A 21,390-nucleotide genomic window follows, 5' to 3' on the forward strand; every position below is an offset into this window, starting at 1 on the left:
ACAAAAAGGATTTTTTTTTTTTGGACAAATACTCAGTGAATAAAGAAACTCTAAAGCAGACACCGAGTGTAAAGGCGAGGGAGGATTGAAATTTATTAGACTACAATTGAGTGTAGAGCATTTCTGGAGGGATTCACGTCATACCACACACCTTTGGCAAACGAGAGAAAGCAGCTACCAACTAAAAAAAATGCCAAGTGATAGGCCAAGTCTGCAGCTTTCTATGAACAGTAAATAAAATAGGTATAAAATGACTTAATGTGTACATTTGGCCAGGTTGTTGCTGTTACAGGTCACACCCATTTCAGTAAAAGTGCATATTTGGTCTTCACTTCTTGACTTCACCCAGATCATCGATGCTATCGTCATCCACCTGCAACAGAGAGAATCAATTACAGATTAACTCAAGCTGTTTAACACTAAACTGGGCTGACATTTATACCAGGTTAGAGCCAGCATTGTGTGTGATTTATCATCTTTCTCCACACCATGGAGCTCACAAACATCAATAAACCACACAGTTGCTCTGGGTGACCTGTTCTATAACAGGATCACATGCATTTATTTTGACTCCCATCAACAACATCCATTTGCCAGAATTACTCATAAAAGCAAAAGTGGATTAATCTGCCACTCAAACTAGTCCTGACATTTTAACAGATGCTTATTTATCATGCTAATAATATTGCCTAATGCATCAAGTGTGCAACTGAAAATACAGATGACATAACCCATAACCTGTTACTTTATTCAGTTGTTTTCAATATAGTTAGCTCGAAAGGATTTAAATAATTATATATATTTATTTTTAAAAATCACAGGCAAATCAAATGTTTGTAATGAGGTCATTGTGACAGGCCTAAGAAAATACATGTTCAGAATCTGCTTACCTCAGGCCACTTCTCTTGGATGACATCGATGATGTCATCTGTAAAATCTCCCTGAATGATTATTTCATCCTCTGCTGTGACTGAGGCACCACAAGAGAATTTCTGGGCAAAGAATCGCTGAGCCTCTTTGAGTTCAATGTCTGAAATAGCCAAATTAATTTACATTCAGAACTAAGAACTATGAAAACTGAATTACACAACGTCGACAATAATAAGTTGCTTACCAAATGTTGCCAGGCCGCACACCCGTGTCACATATTTTTTCTTGGCTCTTGGGATTTTTGCTATTGTGACTTTCTGAGGAACAGTCTTCTTTTTCTGTCTAATCTGGCCTCTTCCACCTTGAAAAAGGCAAATGAAATGATCTATTAATCCTTTTATGGAGTTAATCCACTGGTAATAACATCACTATAATTAAACATGTTGAGAGGAAGTTTCGCTGATAAAACAACAGAACAAAGTTCTGTACACATCTAAACACAGACAGAAGAAACCAAGCATTTTATTATGTTATTACTGCACCAAAATACAACTTGGACAAGATGCCCACTATATTTGTCCCAGAGGATAAAAACAGACCTCTCCTCTGTTTCTTTTTCTCCTCATCCTCGCCTGCAGGGGGAACCTCTCTCGCGCCGGGTTCCTGCTTAGGTGCATTTGCTGCAGGGCCAATAAGACAGAAGGAAAATAGCAAGATATCAAAACTACTGCTGCCACAAAACACTTTTACAATATTATGTCCATTCCTGCATCTTCAAATAATATGTTTAAAGCACATTCTCAGTCTGAATATAATGATTCTCAATAATGGATGTTCCAAAACCTGCACTGACATTTTAATGTTATGCATTTTTATGATTACTCACTCAAAAACATCTTATTACAGCTATTGAGATTTCAAAAGGCGATCTGCAGGTAGGTCAATCATAGTACAGCAATTTCATGCTGTGCAGGTAAAACGTACTGATCAAAATGCCAATGTGTGATTGAATTTTGGCTAGATCGAGATGATATCACCACATATTGCTGAATAAAATTTAATGACACTCACCTACAGTCATCCTAGCAAAAACATCTGGAAAGTTCTTCTCAAGCCAATGCCTGCATTTGGCTGGCTCTGGCATGTACTCACAGTACTGCAGAAACAGAAATGTACACCAACGATACTTTGGACGAAAATTTAAATATTTGAGATAGCGCATTTGTCAGTGTAAAAAAATGAACTTACTTCTGACGGCAGAGAGCACACTGCAGAGAAAAACAGAATCATGTGTTGAAAATTAACCACAATACATCTTGTATAGATAATAAACTGAGTAAAATGTTATATAGAGTACCTCCACAATAAAGAACTTTCAGTGGGTACTTGGATTCAGGATCAAGTGTTCCATGTTCTGATCTGCTCTCTGAAGAACCTGTTTCCGTCTCAGTAGTAGCCATCACAAATTATCTACATAAATCAAAAAATTGAGCGGTCATGCACATGCATTTACACTGGTAAATGATACAATAAAATAGATGGTCGCACTAAAATTCAAGTGCTTCTCCTCTATATCCAAACTCAATGTCAAACATCTCAGTTTATTATTAGACTCTTATGTGGGCATGCGTGAGAAAAGCTCTTGCCAATATTTCATCATGCTAGCCAACCCAGCCTACACTTTGCATATCACATTAGCATCAGCTTGCGAAATTGATGACACAGGTGCTAACAACATTCGTTCATTGTAGGATATTTTAACGCACAAATACACACAGATTATTAGTTAGCCTAACAGCGTGGACGAAGTCTTCAGAACTACCAAGTAGCTTTAGCTGGCTAACACATGCGGTTGTGCCCCATTAAACAGTCCGTTAAATGTGGCGTCTGTGGATCAAATATATGGTTACCGTGCACATTATTATAACGGATAAGAGAATACCTCGTTGGAAAAATATCACTGATCTTTTTTTCAGTGGTTTCATTCATTGGCAATGTTGACTCACCCAGCTGTCACCGTCAGCACCCCAGTTTAGTCGGCTTTAGCTTAGCAGGCTAACTGAGCTAGCTAACGGACCATTACATGAACAGACTGCTGCTCAATAACTAAATGAAAATGTGAGAAATGTCAAGCTACATACCTTCAAAAACACTCTAAAAGAAGTATTGTCTGTTTAGTAAATCACCATGCATTATTAACACAAGTTGGACTTTTGGAAAATCATTCTTATTGTTTGAGATTTAGTCGGCGTACTTTGAGCACGCCTAATATCGCTTCTTGTTTTAGTTGTGGCTGACACGAACTTTAATGCGACAGCACCCCCGTGTGGCTCGGAGTACGGACACAATGACGACGGGATACGTACTCTAAAACGAGTCCTCGTTCTTTGAAAAAGTCACTAAAAAGTGTTATTTTTACATTTTGGAACTAACCTTAATGCGTGAAAAATAAAATAATTTAGGTAAAAAAGTATCCAAAAGTGTGATAAATAAAATATATGAAAAGAACAAAACAAAGAAGAGCACGTTTGTCTTTCCTGTCACATGGTCAACAATCCTACCAATGTTTTCTTAAAATATTACCATGGTTTTTGTGTTATATTTCAAACATACATAAAAACAAATCAACTGAACCAGCATTATTATTCACAATATTAATCGGACGTTTATATTGAAAATCCTCTTTCCGGTCTCCTAACTTGGCTGCTGCTTTTACTTTTGCTTTGTTCGTAATTTTGGAATCAGACAATATACAGCGTCCATTGATCATTCATAATTTTTTTTTTAATTTCACACAATATGTGCGTGTAAGGCATGATAAATTATAACAATCCCATTGTCTATTATGTAATGTAATTTTCAATTTGGCGATCAGGCAAAAATATTTGGAAACGAAAGGAGAAGTACGTGACGTCATTGTCCGAAATTTGAATTCAAAAGTAAATCTCCCATTGGAACTACTGCTCGCTAAAGTGTTCTACGAATGTCTATTTGTATATTAATGGGTCGTTATTTAGATGAGACTTATCATATGGATAAAATCCACATGCTGAAGTCGTTTTGCTGCATTTAGTTGAGTTCATAGCTACTTTTAAAGGTGTTAAGTTAACGTGTCTTACACAAAATTAAATTACAGTACAGCGATACGGCGACAAAGGGGGTAATAAATACATTTACAGAGGAATGCTGGTGGAGAGAAACGCGGATGAATCAGGTTCAGTGTGATGGGAGAAGACAGAAGACTGTCCGTCTCAAGTGGAGGAGCCTCAGTATGGTTCCCTTGGTCAGAAGGTAAATATTCACGTCCTCAACGACAAACTTGTTCAGAGTTGTGCCAAAGTTTTAAACATCCACTTTGTTTCAGAGAGTTCAACTGAGCTCTGGCACAGCACTCCACTTAAAACGGTCAGTGAACATTAAAATCCACACACTCATATGGCAAAAGCAGCACACAGTGTATTTAATATTATCTGAATTTTTTTAAAAAAAATTTAATTTTTTTTTCAGAAAAATGGTGCTGCTTCACTGGATGCTGTCCAGCCCTCTGTCCAACCCGTCCTCCAGATGGACGGTGGAATAAACCAGTGGGCTAAATGTTCATCTGCTGTCCCAGCAGATCTCATCAGTACACCCAGCTCTCAGGATAATGGGGTGAGATTTTGATCACTGGCATAAAACTCTTGTGGTTTACAATAGACCAATGAGAACTATTTGAAGAGTGATATGGAAAAATTGTTTGGATCAGTAAAAGATCAATAACTGATTAATCAACCAACATTGGGCGGCAGTGGTTCAAGTGATAGAGCAGGTCGTCCAATGATCATAGGACTGGTTTGAATCCTGCTCCACCTAGTTATGTATTGGGCAAGACACTTCCCTCCTTGCGTCCAGCGAGGGACTCACTGGTGTGTGAACGAGTTTGATTGTTCCGGTGGTGGTCAGATTGGCTGATCGGATTGGCATGGATTGATCATGTATGAATGAGGAGTGAATGAATAATGGAACCTCTGTGAAGCGCTTTGAGTGCCAAGAAAAGCACTATATAAATCTAATCCATTATTATTGTTACCCACCCTCCACCAATGTGAAAACTAAGGCGGCACTGTCAGAAATGTCCAAACTTTGAATGGTAACTGAAATTACAATATCAGTACACCTAAATAAACTTAATGTTATTCAGTAGAACCCATACCTCTGACAGGGCCATATAATTCACTCCATTAAATTCATTCAGGTTGCATACAAAATTTAAATCATAGCTTTCCATAACCCTGACCCTTAATGTATGGGAACTATTTTTGTAACAGGCAACGCTTTTAATCTAGCAAAGTCATATTCCCCCATAAAAATCTGTTTCTTTATACAGTTCCATCTGTTGTGCTAGCTGTTTTTCTCTGTGTGTTTTACAATAGTTTCCAGTGAACGATCGGAGTGGCTTCACCATCCAGAGGCAAAGGAGGGAGCTCCAGCTGCTGATGGCTGAGCTGAAGGACCGTGACAGGGAGCTGAACACCATGGCCGCCTCCCATCATAAACATCTACACTCCTGGGAACAAGACCGCCAGAGGGTGCTCACCTTGGAGCAGAAGTGTGCCCATTTGGATGGTGAGGACACTTATGCATAGGGCATTTATACATATCCTGTTCTCCTTCACCAAGATTTCTATCAGAAAACTAATTTTCTAAGCTCCAGTGTGAGTGAACATCCGCTAACCACTAGCGTTATACTTCATGATATATTCGTGATGTAAAAGAATGACAGTGTTAATTTTGTTGTTTGTGTAGATGAGATGCAGAAGCGTAATGAAGTGATCAAAGTGCTGACCAAACGTGTATGGGTGGTGGAAACCAAGGAGGAGGAGATCCAGAAGGAGCTCAGTGCAGCCCGACAGCAGCTGTGTGAGCTCGAACAGAAACAGCAGCACATCAGTCAAAGATGCGAAGACTTTGAGGTGCAATCATAAGATTTAATGGAGAAAGCAAAAACACCAGTGCCTTAAATTGTACCGCCATTCTGTTAATGTAACCACACTGAAATCCATTGTTTCTTACTAAGGATGTAAAACCTTAAAAAGTAGTCAAAATTATATTTGAATTTTAAAAAAGGGATAAAAATAGACATTCTAAATTAAAAATGTGAAAATATTATGATTTTTATGGTGATTTTTTTTAAAATTAGCCACATTTTAATTTAAATTGCTTATATTGAAGTCTATTAATGGTCATGGTGGTTTTTTGTAACGAGGACAAGAATAATTTGACACGTTCTTATTTTTGAAATTGTAAATTAGAGAGAATATATAGACAAGACATAAGTAAACTAATGAAAATAAGATGTGCATCATTATCATGTTCCCTTTCTTTGAGTTTACAAATGTTTATCAAATATTTTGCATTCTTGCAATCCACCTGTATGTCTCAGCTTTTTCAGGAGTACTGTAAATTGTCTGTGGTGTCTCTTAGGAGCAGAACCAGAGTCTCAATTCCACCATTGTAGCTCTGTCCACCAAAGTCGGCTCTCTGCAGGTCAGGGAGGAAGAACTGAGCACCATGCTCAAACTCAAGGTGCACTAGAAGTCTACTGAACTAATATTTGATAATTTTATACTGCAGTTTTGTCAGTTCATGGATAGCTTTAGTGTTAATTTGCATGTGTTCCCATCAGTTGGTTGATGTGATGTGTGTTTTTCCATCAGGACAAAGATGTGACTGAAGCCTCTGGTCAAGTAATCGGCCTCACAGGAAGCCTTCAAGATCTGGAGAGAACGTTACTGGAGAGTCGATCACGAGAAACCAAACTCCTGAGAGACTCGGAAGAATATAAGCGCCGTTACAAAGAGGCCAAGCATGAGATAACACGCCTTAAAGGTATTCGAGTTTAACATCAGAAGAGGACAGTGTGCTAAATTTGTGTCTGAAACCACTTTTTTTTACATTTTTTATTTTGTCCTTTTTTTGTTCTTGTTATTTTAAGCCAATATATAGAGGGTAGAGAAATAATAAACCAGAGAGAGTTACATGTGATTGAGTTCTGTGTGACTGGAGATAGACAAATTCATTCAGCAATTTTCTGTGGCGCTTCCTCCACTTTTGCTGGCCACGGGGGTTGCTGGGACCTATCCCAATGGACATTCAGCCATGATGTGCATTGCAACAGACAAATTCAACACCATGAATAGTTTTTAGCAGACACTGACAGCTTTAAACACCTTTTCTTTACTCTGAACGATGCTGTAAAGATTTGTTCATTGCAATGATACCACAACCTGAAGTAAACAGATAAATTTAGTTGCCTTACCGGTTTTTTTTGCCTCCAGTTATCGTTTATTTTCACCAGTTCATCTTCACTCATTGTAGATGATAGACAATAGTGCAAAATTTCCTTCATGATTTCCTAAATATCTTAAAATATCTCCTTTTCCCTGACAAACACCCGAAAAATCAATAATTATTTATAAATTCATGGCAAAGACAAATAGCAAATCATCAAAATAAAGAAGTTTGAATTCGGAGATATTTATGTGAAAAGCCACAAACGCAAACTGTTTGTATATTTGTGTGTTGAGCTTTGTGTCATTTCATGCATGTCTTGTTGTGTGATTGGTTACAGAGGAGCTTCAGTGGCAGCTAATGCAGAGCAGCGCTCAGAGAGAGGAGATGATCCGTCTCAAACAGGAACTCCAGCTGATTCACAGAGATCTGGCTCTGTCAGGTCAGTCACTCTGGAACCGCTTCTTTGTCTCACTGGAAGAAAACTATTCATTATTTATGGGAGGTTAGGTGTCTGGCCAAAATAGACCCCATTACATTTTTTTTGATTGGATCTTAAAACCAGGTTCAAATGGTATCAAATCCATTAAATTGCTGTTTTGCAGAATAAGAAAATTCTTCATTTTGTCACTGATTTTACTGTGAAATTAAAACAGATTGGATTGGGCAGTTTAATCCAGCAGCAACAATTCAAGCCTCACAGTTGCCTTAATTTTGATCGGCAAAGTCTGTGTCTCAGACAACTGAAATACACTTCTCCTCTGGTAATTTCATTTTTCATAATTAAATCCAGGAGATGGCGCCAGCTGGAAGGACGAGCTGCTGGAACTTGCTCGCTCCAAACAGGAACGAACCATGTCAGAGCTCCGCTACCTACGACAGGTACCATTACTCAAAGATACAAAAAAAAACCCCACATCCAGTTAATAACTGTCACTGATCACACCTGAAAAACAAAAAAGAGCAGACAAAAAAATGATAGAATATACTAGAGTGAATATAGTAATGAGTGATATGATACCTTTCCTCATTCTTCATGCTGACTTTCTGGTTTGACTGCATACCTCAGAATGTTCCTGCAGCTTCTCAGTCGTGACTTTGGGTCACAGTCACGTCTTTTATCTGAAAACAAAACAGGGACAAGAAATTGAGTATAATAATTACATAATTATAATTCAATCACATGTAGAATGTAAAGATGTAATGATATAAAAGTCTGTCATTGTTTCAGCTGTTGTCAGAACCTCTTACAATGAAAATACCCAGATGGATTCTATTTTCCATTTCACTCAAAAATACTCTACCTTACAAAGACAAAGAAGTTCTCTCCCATGTGTAATAGAAATAAACATCAGCGCACTGAATGCTGCCTGTTTGTGATTTACAGGTGTGTGAGAATCAACGGAACGACCTGCAGCTTTTGCAGCTTAACCTGGAAAGTGCTCATGAAACGCTGAGGGAGAAGACGGGTCAGGGATTACCTAGAAGGTGAATGAGAGGAAAACAGAGTTGGTAGTTGTTGATGATGAACTGTTAAGTATGTTCATTTGTTTTAGTCTTGTTTAATGCATTTGTTCAGTCAGTATCAGTGGTCATTGTGGAGATACCAAAGAGAACAAGAGCTCAGAGCTCAAATGCATCCTGAGTGAGAAGCCAAGCAGTGCAGTGATATCATCAATCCTGACTAAATGTATCTTGTTTAAGTTCCGAGAACAGAAAAAAATAAATCCTTGTCGCTCTTCTTGTGTCTCAGTCAGGATGAGTTAAGATGTGGCTGTCTGGACAAAGGGTCGTCTCCATCACTTGGAGTGAAAAACTCAAGACATTTACATGATGCTGAACCAGCAGCTAGTCTGCGATGCCTCAGCCTTGACCTGGACGTAAGACCAAAACCATGAATATCAGCTTGTAAACATGTTTTTATGTGTTTAATCAGAGAGGGTGAGAATAAATGATAGGTAGAACTGTCATGTCTGCTTGGCAAATAAGGTGTCACAGCTTGCATCCAGTTATATTTGCTTAGCATAAAGACTGGACAAAGGTAACAATACATGTGCCAACCATCAGCTGTAAAACTCACTAATTAACAGTTTATATTTTATTTTTTTCAATAAAAACACTAGAAAGAAAAAGTTTGAGATGACTTTAGATGTCTGTCCTTCTCTTTCCAGGGCGATGACCCTCTGACAAGCTGTTCTCTGCAGCAGCTGTTGGACGAGTCCAGGCTAGTCATCAGAAGCTCGAAACCGCCCACCTCTGGACTCCACAGTGGGACCACTGACCCTTGTCACCGCCATCAGTGCCACTGCCACTCAACGCTCCTGTCAGACAAGGTGGAAGTTTAAGATGCTGGGCCTTTCCTCTCTGTTTGCCTTCATAGGGTGTGGTGGCATGAAGGGAGTCAGAGCTCAGTTGAAGTGATCCTCCTTTTGTTTGGGTGTGTTGGGCCTGAACTGCTTTTTGTCCACCAGGCTGGTGAAACTACACCAAGAGATTCCCCCCGACATCAGCCTGACACGTGAAGCGCTTGAACCCGAAGCACAGATTCATTTCTTCTTTCTAGAATAAACATCAAGATTCCACAATCAGTGTTACAACAAATACAGCGTCTAAAAGTCTCTCAGGGGAAGATACTGAAGTGATACAAATATGTAACAAATTTGTACATATTTTAACACACTTTTATTCACTCTGTATGTTTACTCCTTATTGTTCTGTAATTAAATATTTTTTTACGTGCTGTGTATAATTGAAAAACAACTGTGGAGGTTTTTGAAAGGCTGTTTTGTGTGGTGTGTGTGTGTGAGATGTGAAACCAGTCCTACAGGGCTGTTGAGTGGCGTGTCCTTGTTTTGTCTTTCCAGTTTCGTTGCCTGCAGATTTGCCAGGTGACTCTAAAGAAAGGTGAAAGTCTGTTCACAATTTTAATCTGAAAGTCGTGCCATAACTTTTGATTAAAAAAAAGGAATTACATCCAACCTGCATGTCAGTTGTTTTATTCTTTATATATAAACGCGTCAGATTTAATCAGCTTCCTCCAGCGCGCCTTTTACGCATTTTGGAGAGCTTTTTACGCAGATGAGACGCTGGTTTGTTGTCTCCGACGTTTTCCTCCCGGACACCGATGAACTGATCGGATCGGATCGAAGGCGCGAATTGACGCAGGAATCTTTGGGACGCGCGCGCGGCGCCTCTGACGTATTAGTCGTTCTGGAGAGGCTCGCGGCCAGGTGAGCTGCGCCACTGGGAGTCCGGACAGGTGTTTCCGTTTGGAGTTTAAACATGAATAAAACCAAGAACAAGAGCGAGAATAAGACGGAAAAGGCTTTGGCAGCGGAGAAAGAGCAATTTGGGAAGCAACAGGTAAGTTTTTTAGTCTGTTCCTGGGTGAATATATATAATCTTAGTCCCATTTAAGATTTTTGAGTTTGACCTGTAACCGAAATAAAATATGAACTAAGCAATACAGTTTTTTTAAAAAAAGTTATAAGCGTTAATGCTCGTTCGTGAAGACAGGCTTTGACCTGTGAGACTAAATCTAACTTTCTTTTCATTAAAATCCTTTGTTTCCTCAAGAAGTCTGAGGTCTGTAAGGAAGTTGTGTCTCTAATGTCTTCCGTGTCTTTCAGCTCCACAGCATCAGTAAAACTGTCACCTCTGCTGAATGCCCCCCCAAAGAGAAATATGTGCGCCGTATCCTTTAAAAGAAAAAAAAAAATTAACAAAAGCAACCTGGACTGTTCAACAAACACAATGTTAGCAGTCAGAATGCTGATATTTTCTACTTTGCTCAACAGCAAAGGACAGCTGAGGTTCTTATGTATTGATAGAGAGAAGCTGATGGTTACAGCCCAAATATATATTATAGAAAAATGTCTTTATGAGCTGATATTCAGAGTGATGGATCTCTGACGTCAGAGTTATTGTTTCAACTTAATGGAACTAACTTAATGGAATTAATGAATTTTCCCTGTTCAGAACTAACTTTTCCAGTAACTATGATAAGTGAATGCATTATTATGGTAAACGGGATCACGTGGGCTTATTTCCATATGTTCACGTTGTGCATTAGTATTTAGGAGTTTCCTTGACAGCAATGACGACATCATCATGGGAACACACAAAGAAGGTGGAGCAGCCACCTTCTGGTCCTACATCCTAAACCTGCCTTTGTCCAGCAACGCCATCGTCAGCTGGAAGTTCTGCTACCTGCTTCACAAAGTCCTGCGAGACGGACACAGAAATGTGAGTTTAGTCCTTAGTCGTCCCATTTTCTGTTCTCGTTCCCGCTGGTGATGTGTCATTGTGTCTTTCTGACTTGCAGGCCGTTAGAGATTCTCTCGGACACTGCCGTAACGTCAGAGATATGGGTGTCCTCTGGGTGAGTAGCGGTGAATTTGATGTAGACTTCTTGTCTTTTGGAAATAACCTCATATAAATGTATGATAGTTTACCATGTATTTTGATTTATTACCCAGGGAAGCCTGCATGATCGATACGGTCATATTGTTGCCTTGTCTGCTAAATACCTTTGCCTCAAGATTGAATTTCATACAAAGGTAACAGACGCTTGTTTATTAGTTGTAAATTATGTTATGTGGCAAATTCAGAATGATAATCTCCACAGCACAAGATGATTCCAGCCAGCATGGAGGCCAGTGATGAGACTTTGGACAGGGAAGCAGGAAATGACATGACACACGTGTAAGTTTTCCACTCATATCTATGTGCTCTTGCTGTTTGACCACATGTTAACGGCGTTTCTCACTGAATGCAGGTTAGACATGACTCAGGAACTGATGGATCACCTGGATGCTGGACTGAAGTTGTCTGAGACAGGTGAGTCCCCCTGGAAGATGCCAGGATTCCTTCTTCTTTGTGGATTTATGTTGCCAAGTTATTTTCAGTGGTGGATTCATCCATTAGGTTTATTTATAGTGGTGCATGACATCCTGTGTGTGGCTCATGAATCTGTAGCTCCATCAGGCTGTGATGCACACACTACACTTGATGTAGTATTTACTTTTAAGAATGAGAATATGTAGAAGACATCCAAACTTGTCGTTAACTGGGACTGCTCTTGTCTGAAGTTCTGCGTCAGCTGGATGCCAACAGCGCCAAATCTACGACTCCAGCTGGAAAGTGCAGACTGACTCCTCTGATACCCCTCATACTGGACTGCAGCTTTCTCTACCACTTCTCTGTCCTCTTACTGTTCAAGCTCCACAGCCGTGAGTGACATATAACTTTTATTATTTCTGTCACTGGACCATTTTGTGTCAGATTCTTAAGTCATCTTCTCCGATTTGTAGGGATCAGCCCAGATGTTCTTTTGGGACATCGTGAGCGGTTCCGTGACCTGTTTACAAGGTATTTTTTTATGAGTTTTTATGAGGAAAGAGCTTTGATATTGCATTTGTTTTCTACCTGTGACAGCTTGTCATTTGCAATTTGCAGCCTCACGCAGTTCTTCAACAGAGCCAGAGAAATGGAGTTCTTTAAAAGAATTATCCAGATCCCAGATCTCCCAGATGTAAGTGACACCAGTCAATAAATGTTTTACCTAACACCACACAAGCATTGTTCAGTATTAATCTGTGATGTCCTACTTACAAATATGTTGGGGTTTTTTTATTAATTGCTCCACAGTCTCCTCCCAACTTTCTCCGCGCTGCTGCTTTGGCTGAATACAAAAGGCCAGTGGTGGTGGTACCTGGTGAGGAACATGAAGACGAGGAGGAAAAGGAGCCACAGACAGATTCCCGGGAAAAACAACAGGTGCACTATAATGTTAAAAAGATAAATAAGGTTTCCAACTCTTTTCCTGGTATCATGGCTAATGTGTACACGTTTTTCATGGTAGTATTACCTCCTAAGCCAAATGGGAGCTCCTGATGCTTCGCTTGAGCCGAGGGAAACAGAGAATGACAATCTAAAGAGAGAGCTGCAGGCACTCAAACCAGAGCTGCAACTCATCAAGACTGAGGTGAGATGGAGTGGTTGAACATACCAGACCACATGTCTAGATATCCTGATGCTGCCACACACTTCCAGTGTTGGATGAAAGTAAAACACCCCCTCCTTGTTTATTCTTATCTCAGGCTCAGAAGTGTGTAATTGAGTTAAAGAGTCAAGTGAACCGACTGGAAGCTGAGGTAGAGGAGCAGCGAACCCATAAGCAGATGGCGCTGGTGGAAAATGAGCACCTGAAGATGGAAGTGGAGACTCTGCGCCACGCTAATGTCGCCAGTGTTGGGGCTCAGATCGGCCTCCAGGAGGCAGACAGTGAGTACACGTTTACGTCTGGGTGAATCGCCCGTTTGAGTAGAGATGAATCTCATTGAGGTTGTGTGTCATCTCTTCGCCTGCATGCAGCTAGAGCTCAGGCGGCAGAGCTGCGTTTCAGCCAGCTCAAAGAGCGACACGCAGAGCTGATCTCCAGCCACGCGGAGTTATTGAAGACGGTAAGCTGTCCCATTATTGGTGTTTCTGTTATTAAACTTGAAGTTTCTCTTTTGCTCTAAAATTGCATAGTACAAATGAAGCTACAGCTTCCCACCAAATGCTTATCTTAGTACCAACACTGGAAGTGGGTGGACTCAGCTGACTTCCTGTCTGGAGATCATCCAACCACAGTATGACATACAGGGACATTCATATACACCTAGATCATGTCCAACTCCACTTTGTTCATGAAACACGTGCATAATCTGGAGGCAAAGTAAAGCGCAAGATGCAAAGGAGGAGTATTTTTTTCTTTACTTATTCATTGGTTTGTTTTGAGTGTAATTAATTCATGATATAAATCTCCAACACACCAATATCTAATGGTAATGAATGTTCTGTGTTCTTCTACACATCCAAGAGATATCACCAGTCCAAGTTCACACAGTGAAACAGTCCAGGTTTTTACCGTATTATTTATTTGTTTTTATTTATTTTTGTCAGTGATGCAGACACTTACATTACCAGAGCAATGTGCTTGAAAAAACCACATTTTATATCCAGCACTCCCATGGGTGTACCAAAGGATGCAATGACTTAAGGAATGTAACTGTTGGGTGTGACGATGACGGCTCCTTTGTTTGGACGCTGTGTAACAATAACACTGTGTGGGGAGAAGATACAGCAGATGATACGTACCTACAGAAATATCCATGTTTCCAGTCTTGATGCTAAAAAAAGCAAGTGGCATGGATAGCAATGTTAGCATGTTTAGTATTTTTCCAGGTGTTACGACATATTAGCTATGTTGTTGTTTGTGCAGAAAGCAGAGACAGTGAAGATGCTGACAAGCACAAAACAGGAACAAGATGATTTGCTGAGAGCCAAACAACAGATGGAAAATGAGCTGGAAATCCTCCGACAGGAGAAAAGCAACATGGTGAGATGTTCTTAAAATCAGTACAGGCAGTACAGTTAAGAAGAGATCAGAGGATAATTCCCCCAGATGAAGCTTTCTCCTGAATTTTGTGGTTTTTCGTGGTATCTCTTCTTTATCAGATGAATCAACAGCAACAGGAGATCCAACAATTGAACCAAGAGTTATGTGAGCAAAGAGCTCAGCTGGGTGTCCTTCAGAGTACCCTGGACAATAAAGAGAAGGTGGGAACATGTGCTCAGACTGTCCCAAGTGCTGTAAGATTAAAAGCATTTCAGTATGTACAGTTTAAATTTAAACAATTTTATATTGAATGGATTTTTATTATATATGACAGTAAGTGAACACATCATCTACAAACATCATTCAGGGCTGATTCTGCCTTTAATTTAGTAATATGTTAAATGCATAATATTTAAGATATTCACATTTAAACAAGACAAAATATTTGTTGTACATTTTTTTTGGATGATGTACTTCAATAACCCACATGTTAAAAGTAAACCCTGCATGACTATGTCTTTATATGCAAGTGTTCATATATTTTAATTGATGCCAAAGCTTCCAAAAGATACAAATCCTATTTAGGAAATAGAATAAAACGATGAAAACAGCTGTTCTGTGGCTCTTTATCAGGGTAATGTATTTGTCTTTGAGATGTAGTGAAGTAGAAGTATTGAGTTAGAAATACTTAACGGTAAAGTAGATTTAATGTGATGTTTTATTCCTGAGAAGAACAGAAACAGGACTCCCACACGTGCTTCATGACCACAGACTAGTGTTATATGTATATATTTAGACTACTTTTACTTGTTTTTCCAGGAGGGATCTCAGGTGAGCAGCAGCTTGGCGACTCTGCAGGCAGAGCGGGACGCGCTGCTGCACTCGACCAGAGGGAAAGACGCTGAGCTCTCCTCGCTGAGAATTCAGGCACAACAGCAACAGGGCTCCCTGGACCTGGAGAAAGACAGGCTCCTCCGAGAGCTGGAGGCCCTGAGAGCTCAGCTCCAGCAGCAGGTACAGTCTTTTCTGCCACATACACATTAATGCTGCAGTAAGTACGTTATGTTGAAAATACTTACTGTTTCTTTAGCTCGCCATCAATGCAGAGCAAAAGTTGGAGATCGAGAGGCTGAAACGAGAGCTGGACTCGACAAGAGCAGAAATGATACGTGCAAATAATGCCCTGCAGAGCAAGGAAATGGTGACAACATATATATTTATCTTTATATATTTATTTTATATCTATATTACCTTTAGTGGGTGAAAAAAATCATGCCTGCATGCATGTTTGAATCTTCAGAGTGGAAGCCATATGAGCAGCACACTGGCAGGGCTGCAGGCGGAGAAGGATGTGTTGCTGCGCTCTGTAAGGGAACAGGAGGCCGAGCTGAACTCCCTCAGACAACAAGCACACCTCCAGCACAGCGCCTTGGAGCAAGAGAGGCAGAGGAGCAGCATGGAGCTGGGAAGCCTTCATGCTCAGCTCCAGCAGCAGGTGCGATGCTATACTCATGATAGGACAGTTATTAGCTTCCCAGTGCTTAGCCACTGATGATAATGTGTGTGTTGAATCAGGTCTACCGTGAAGGTGAGCTTGCCCAGAAGCTGCAGGAGGAGCAGTTCTGTCTGCTTCAGTGTGCCGTGGTGGAGGCCGAAGGCATCATCCTGGACGCTGTGGCCAAACTGGACGATCCCATACATGTCTGCTGCACCAGCTCACCTGGTAAAACATGACAGCCTAGAAAACAAATTTCAACACAGTATTTACTTTAATTTCATGTTTCACTGGTGGCAGTTTGAGTTCATGAAAATCTAAGGATAATAACAATATTCGCTCAAATAATGTTTTCATCCTGTGAGGTTTGTTTATATTAAACTCTTTCTGATGGATCTGAAGAAATTTCAGTTTAATGATGCGGAGTCTATCGATTCTCTTTTGCCATGAATTCACTTGAAAGATTGTAGGCGACTCACAGCAGCATACATTAAGTCAGGAAGAGAGCATCCTCATCAGCCTCCTGTGTTAACTGGTAGATTTTTTTGTGCTTTTTCTCTGGGAGTTTTATATACGATAACATTATGATTCTTTTTTTTTTTTTTTTTTTTACAAAAATACATATAATCAGGCTTCATTTGTCATGTGAAATCATAATTTTCCAACATGGTAGAGACAGATGACTGTGAGTAAATTAAATTTTTAATGCTGTGATTTTATTATTGTGGATGTCTCACAGGAACAGTAATAACATTTATAAACACTTAACGTCCTTTCAAAAATCACTTTCTATTGTTCTATACCTTTGATTAACTGTATATATAAAGAAAACAAACTTTAAACGTAGGTGTTGTTATTTCCTTCCTGCTCTTTTAGATTACCTGGTAAATCGAGCAGAGATAACTCTGGCTTCTCTAGACAAAATGCAACAGAGTCACATGGCGTACCTCGGAGATAAGAATGGTGAGTTTACGAGACAAGGATAATCAGTATTTCTCTTTAAATAGATTTTTGATGGGAGTGTCTCATGATGGTTTATTCTGTTTAGATGCCAGTGGCTTGCTGAGAACGGTCACACAGTTCTCTCACCTCGCTGCTGACACCATCGTCAACGGAGCTGCCACGTCACACTCCGCTCCCACCGACCAGGCTGATCGTAAGTGACGCACAGTTATGATTCAAGTGTTTGAAATACTATGCACATTTTAACGCTCCCTCCTGGTTGTTCGTCTCATGCAGGGCTGACTGACAACTGTCGGGACTGTGCAAACAACTGCCTTCAGTTCCTGAAGGATATGAAGCTTCAGGCCAGTTTGCCCAGAGCAGATCCTTCAGCGGTGCGCTACTCTGTCCAGCGCCTCCTGGCTCTGGGTCAGGTGAGAACCTATGAACACAATCATACAACACTGATGTGTTGTTGCAGGTATTTATTACCTCCAGCTCCAATTGGCTAGGAGTGAAAACTGTTACCTGCATGCATTTGTGCCCCTTTTTCTGTCTGAACTCGGGCTGCACTGTCAGAAGACAGTAACCGAGCTATGATCGGCATCCCTGCAAATAACCACTCATATGTACATTTTGTAATGAAAACTATTACCCCACCTTGTAACTCCCCAAAGACATCCACTAAGTCTTTCCACCATCAGCATCATCACCACAAGGTTCTCAAAGATGGAGAGTATTTAGTCGTATGTTTCTCCAAAGAGAGATCGATGGACCTTCCCTGTTTGAATTATGTCTTAAAGTTGAGCTGCGAACCATTAACTGTGTGATTTGTATTTAGGATTTACGTCCCAAAGGGCAAGATGTTCTGAAGGAGGAGCTGGGATACATCGTGAACAATGAGATGATTGCTACATCAACTGCCATTGAAGAAGCTGTGCTGCGAATGGATGTAAGGACACACACACACACAAACACACACACACAACAGATGAACCTGGACGCCACCTTCACCTGGTTATCCTCTCTGCTTCAATTTTTGTTCCTCAGGAGATACTTTATCAGGCTAAGAAAGATACCACTGGTATTAAGTTGGAGGTCAACCAGAGGTCAGAAGACAACTTCTTCATCTTAAAGTTATCTTATCTCCACTTTCTTACCTGAAATCTGTGGTTTTCTTTCACAGTATCTTGGGATCATGTTCAGACCTGATGAAGGTACAAAGATCAGCTACTTTATTTAAATATTTCTGTAACCTTGTGATACATTTTGACTCTGTGTATCTTCCTCTGCATAGGCTGTTCATATGCTGGTTACCGCTGCCACTGATCTACAAAAAGACATCGTAGAAGGAGGCAGGGTGAGTTGATTTCCATCACCTAAACAAATTATATGAAACATTCAGATTATTGTTATAGTTGTGAAATGCTTTGTGTTTTAATTGACACGCTTGTATTTTTTAGGGGGCAGCATCCGTTACAGAATTTTACGCCAAGAACTCTCGCTGGACGGAAGGACTCATCTCTGCTTCCAAGGCTGTGGGCTGGGGCGCCACACAGCTATTGTAAGCATCAACAAGAACACATATATTATTGGTTACATGATACCTGATTATCAAACTGTGTCTTGAACCCCTGCTTTTCATCTCTTTGCCTCCTGTCAGAGATTCAGCTGACAGGGTTGTGGGTGAACACGGCACCTATGAGGAGCTCATTGCCTCGTCCCACGAGATCGCTGCCAGCACAGCACAGCTGGTCGCTGCCTCAAAGGTACACAGCCCAGATAAATGTACCTCTAGTGGTTTGTGGATGTCAGTACTTGGGGCATATCATCCATAGGCACAATTTCAACATCCATTTATATGCAGCTGACACTCTATCTCTATCTTAATCCCAATGATTTTAATCAAATTGATATTAAATACTGAATGATCCCCAACTTCCTGCAACTAAATTTGTAAAAAAAACAAAAAACTATCAGCCTCAGTGCAATTATTAGCAACTGACCGTGTTACTTTTCATGGGGAAAAAACAAGTTGCTGAATAATTCTGTTTCAATTGACCATAATTAAAGGTGAAGGCTGACCGCAACAACAAGAAGCTGTATGTGCTGCAGCAGGCCTCTCGCCATGTAAACGACATGGCTGCTGTGGTCGTCACCTCCTCCAAGCAAGGACAGAGGCAGATCTCTGACCAAGGTGAGAGCTAACATCAGGTGATATTAGGAGCTTTCTAAATGGACACATGAAGGTGTCATTCCTCATCTCGTTGTCCATGAAAACCTGGTTTATGTACAATGGTAATAAAATTCATTCATGTGTAAAATATGGCCAGAAAGTTAATATTAAAAAAAAACTAGAGTTATCAAGAGGATGTAAAGAAACAGCAATGCTGACGTCGCGTAAAAGATGTCTGTATTGTGTTAGAGATATCTCATGAAGTTAGAATGCTAATCAGCTAGCCTTGACCTGTCTTGTAATACTGCTTTTGACCCCTAGGGCTGGTAGCCCAACACTCCCTGTACTCTATTTCTTTTTCCAATAGTCTGACAGCAAAAAAAAAAATCTCCTAAAATGTTAAGACTTTTTTTTTTTAAACCTATTTACCTTGAGAAACAGAAAAATAGTCATTCAGCTTGTGTCAACTATAGCAAATGGCTTCATAACTACTAACTAGCAACTTTTGTAATATATCAACGATGCAGATATAATAGAAAATGATCTGTGAATTACAGTTAAATAGGATTTGTTATTGTACCATCACCGGATGAGCCAGACAAACAGGTAACTCAGTTCTGATTATGATGTATATGTCAGCCTTCAAGGTGTTATCAGTGTTAAAACATGTTGTCATCTGAGGTAAGTGAACATTTTATGTCTGTGGATTGACTAACATGGCTAAACATTTTACTAAAGCATGATTTCACTCTGTCCACAGGTGTAATGAACTTCTCTGACATGTCTTTGATCAAGCTGAAAACAGAGGAAATGGATGCTCAGGTGAGGTTTTCAACAGCTATGCTCTTCTGTGTCTTTCCTTTTGAATAGAAGTAGTTGATGTTATTTCTCTGTCTCACTCAGGTGAGGGTGTTACAGCTGGAGAATCAGCTGGAGCAGGAGCGGATCCGTCTTGGGGAGCTGAGGAAGAGGCACTATGAGCTTGACGTCTCTGGGACCATCGCCAATGATGCAGTGGATGGCACCGATAATTTCCCACCGCCACCGCCACCCGTTCTTTTTGACTCCACCCCAGTACCGCAGACCTCAACACCGACGCAGCCTTACCTGAGCACCCAGAGCTTCTCAAAGACCAGCGCCTACACGCCTCCTCCAACACAATCCTTCTCGTTGCCTCAAACGTACACGCCACCACACACCTACACACAGACCCACACTTATACGCCACCTCAGTCCTACACACCGACCCAAATCTACACCCCTCCTCTGACCTACACCCCATCTCAGACCTACTCTCCTAAAACCTACACCCCTCCCCAGACCTTCAGCCCTCCCCAGACCTATGCACCTTCCCAACCCTACGTCCCAGCTCAGCCTTACACACCAAACCTGACCCAAAGTTACCTTAAACCTCAGTCTTCTTCACCTTCGCAACCCTCAAGCTCACCCAGGCTGTCCCGGCCTCGTTCGCCTTCTCTGCACCATACGACCCCCCAGAATAATGCCGATACCTCCAAAGCACCCTCAAAGAAACCCAACATCTTCACCAAGTCAGGCAACTTGCTAAAGAATGCAGTAAGTATTGAAATCCATCAGCTAGGATCAGACATTGAATTTATCTGACTATAATTTATATACTGTACCTGTTTCATTTTTTACAATTACAGTTCAAACGAGGTGAAACTGGAGCCGGGGAATCTTGAAGCCTGACTGGAGAACCTGAACATTATCTTTGATTCTGTGTTCGGAACATAAACATTATAACTCACAAATTAAGTGTTTTATTTCAGTTCAGCATGGACTGTTTTTCAAATTTTTGTAACCCCTTAAGCCTGTATGATTGTGTTGCTTCTTGAATACCAAGTTTATTAAAACTCGTAAAATCATTAAGTGGTGTCTCAGTTTTGATTTCCTCCACCAAGAATGTCATGTTTTCATGTCCTTTTAGTTGGATACCTCTGAATTCTTTGTCAGTGTTAAAAAAAAGTGTGTGTGTGTGTGTGTGGGGGGGGGTATTGGCCCAAGGATTTATCCCAGACTTTCATCAAAAGTAAATGGTTTCTTTTAATTGGCATAAGTACAGCCCTTCCCTCCAATCTCACGGAAATGACTTCTGTAGTTTATCCATAATTTCAGAAATCTGAGGCTAATTTATTTTTTGGTACAAAGTAGACTTCATCGTTTTAGAGAGGAAACGAATAGTCCTCAAAATCTGAGTTTCTAATCCGATTAAACTTTGTAGAGATACCTAAA

The 21,390-nt window shown here is 40.4% G+C and overlaps 3 protein-coding genes and 1 long non-coding RNA gene across 5 annotated transcripts; 2 read left to right on the forward strand and 2 right to left on the reverse strand.

Annotated features, from left to right (window-relative positions):
* Positions 1–80: 80 nt before the first annotated feature.
* Positions 81–3,162, reverse strand: denr (density-regulated protein). Of its 2 annotated transcripts, none has more exons than XM_068334144.1 (8): positions 3,012–3,162; positions 2,228–2,340; positions 2,119–2,138; positions 1,942–2,026; positions 1,470–1,550; positions 1,115–1,231; positions 891–1,030; positions 81–373 (listed from the first exon to the last, which is right to left on the reverse strand). In XM_068334144.1, the coding sequence occupies exons 2-8, from the start codon at positions 2,328–2,330 to the stop codon at positions 329–331; spliced, it is 591 nt and encodes a 196-aa protein (XP_068190245.1). In that variant the 5' UTR covers positions 2,331–2,340; positions 3,012–3,162; the 3' UTR covers positions 81–328. The 2 variants fall into 2 exon arrangements, with proteins under 2 accessions (XP_068190245.1, XP_068190244.1); XM_068334143.1 differs by having other exon boundaries at positions 88–373; positions 1,470–1,558; positions 1,941–2,026.
* A 664-nt stretch (positions 3,163–3,826) lies between these two features.
* On the forward strand, positions 3,827–9,989 carry ccdc62 (coiled-coil domain containing 62). The gene is made up of 13 exons (XM_068335704.1): positions 3,827–4,161; positions 4,235–4,275; positions 4,378–4,521; positions 5,283–5,475; positions 5,656–5,822; positions 6,334–6,435; positions 6,567–6,738; positions 7,481–7,582; positions 7,934–8,022; positions 8,528–8,628; positions 8,894–9,020; positions 9,312–9,473; positions 9,612–9,989. Exons 1-13 carry the CDS (start codon positions 4,095–4,097, stop codon positions 9,660–9,662), a joined length of 1,518 nt encoding a protein of 505 aa, XP_068191805.1. The 5' UTR covers positions 3,827–4,094; the 3' UTR covers positions 9,663–9,989.
* On the reverse strand, positions 9,481–10,258 carry LOC137609002 (uncharacterized). The gene is made up of 3 exons (XR_011038266.1): positions 10,120–10,258; positions 9,966–10,034; positions 9,481–9,699 (listed from the first exon to the last, which is right to left on the reverse strand). It is a non-coding gene; the product is annotated as an uncharacterized lncRNA (long non-coding RNA).
* A 52-nt stretch (positions 10,259–10,310) lies between these two features.
* Positions 10,311–20,995, forward strand: LOC137609000 (huntingtin-interacting protein 1-related protein-like). Its single transcript, XM_068335703.1, has 33 exons — positions 10,311–10,503; positions 10,770–10,833; positions 11,243–11,385; positions 11,465–11,521; positions 11,619–11,699; positions 11,768–11,844; positions 11,918–11,979; positions 12,231–12,371; positions 12,453–12,510; positions 12,598–12,673; positions 12,790–12,918; positions 13,004–13,126; positions 13,242–13,425; positions 13,516–13,604; positions 14,408–14,524; positions 14,644–14,745; positions 15,344–15,538; positions 15,615–15,725; positions 15,825–16,019; positions 16,100–16,247; positions 16,896–16,982; positions 17,068–17,175; positions 17,259–17,395; positions 17,803–17,913; positions 18,012–18,070; positions 18,148–18,178; positions 18,259–18,321; positions 18,425–18,525; positions 18,625–18,730; positions 19,035–19,158; positions 19,898–19,959; positions 20,041–20,712; positions 20,805–20,995. The coding sequence occupies exons 1-33, from the start codon at positions 10,423–10,425 to the stop codon at positions 20,838–20,840; spliced, it is 3,930 nt and encodes a 1,309-aa protein (XP_068191804.1). The 5' UTR covers positions 10,311–10,422; the 3' UTR covers positions 20,841–20,995.
* The last annotated feature ends 395 nt before the right edge of the window (positions 20,996–21,390 follow it).

Source organism: Antennarius striatus, chromosome 15 (assembly GCF_040054535.1).
Source record: "Antennarius striatus isolate MH-2024 chromosome 15, ASM4005453v1, whole genome shotgun sequence".
In the NCBI taxonomy this organism is placed as follows: domain Eukaryota; kingdom Metazoa; phylum Chordata; class Actinopteri; order Lophiiformes; family Antennariidae; genus Antennarius; species Antennarius striatus.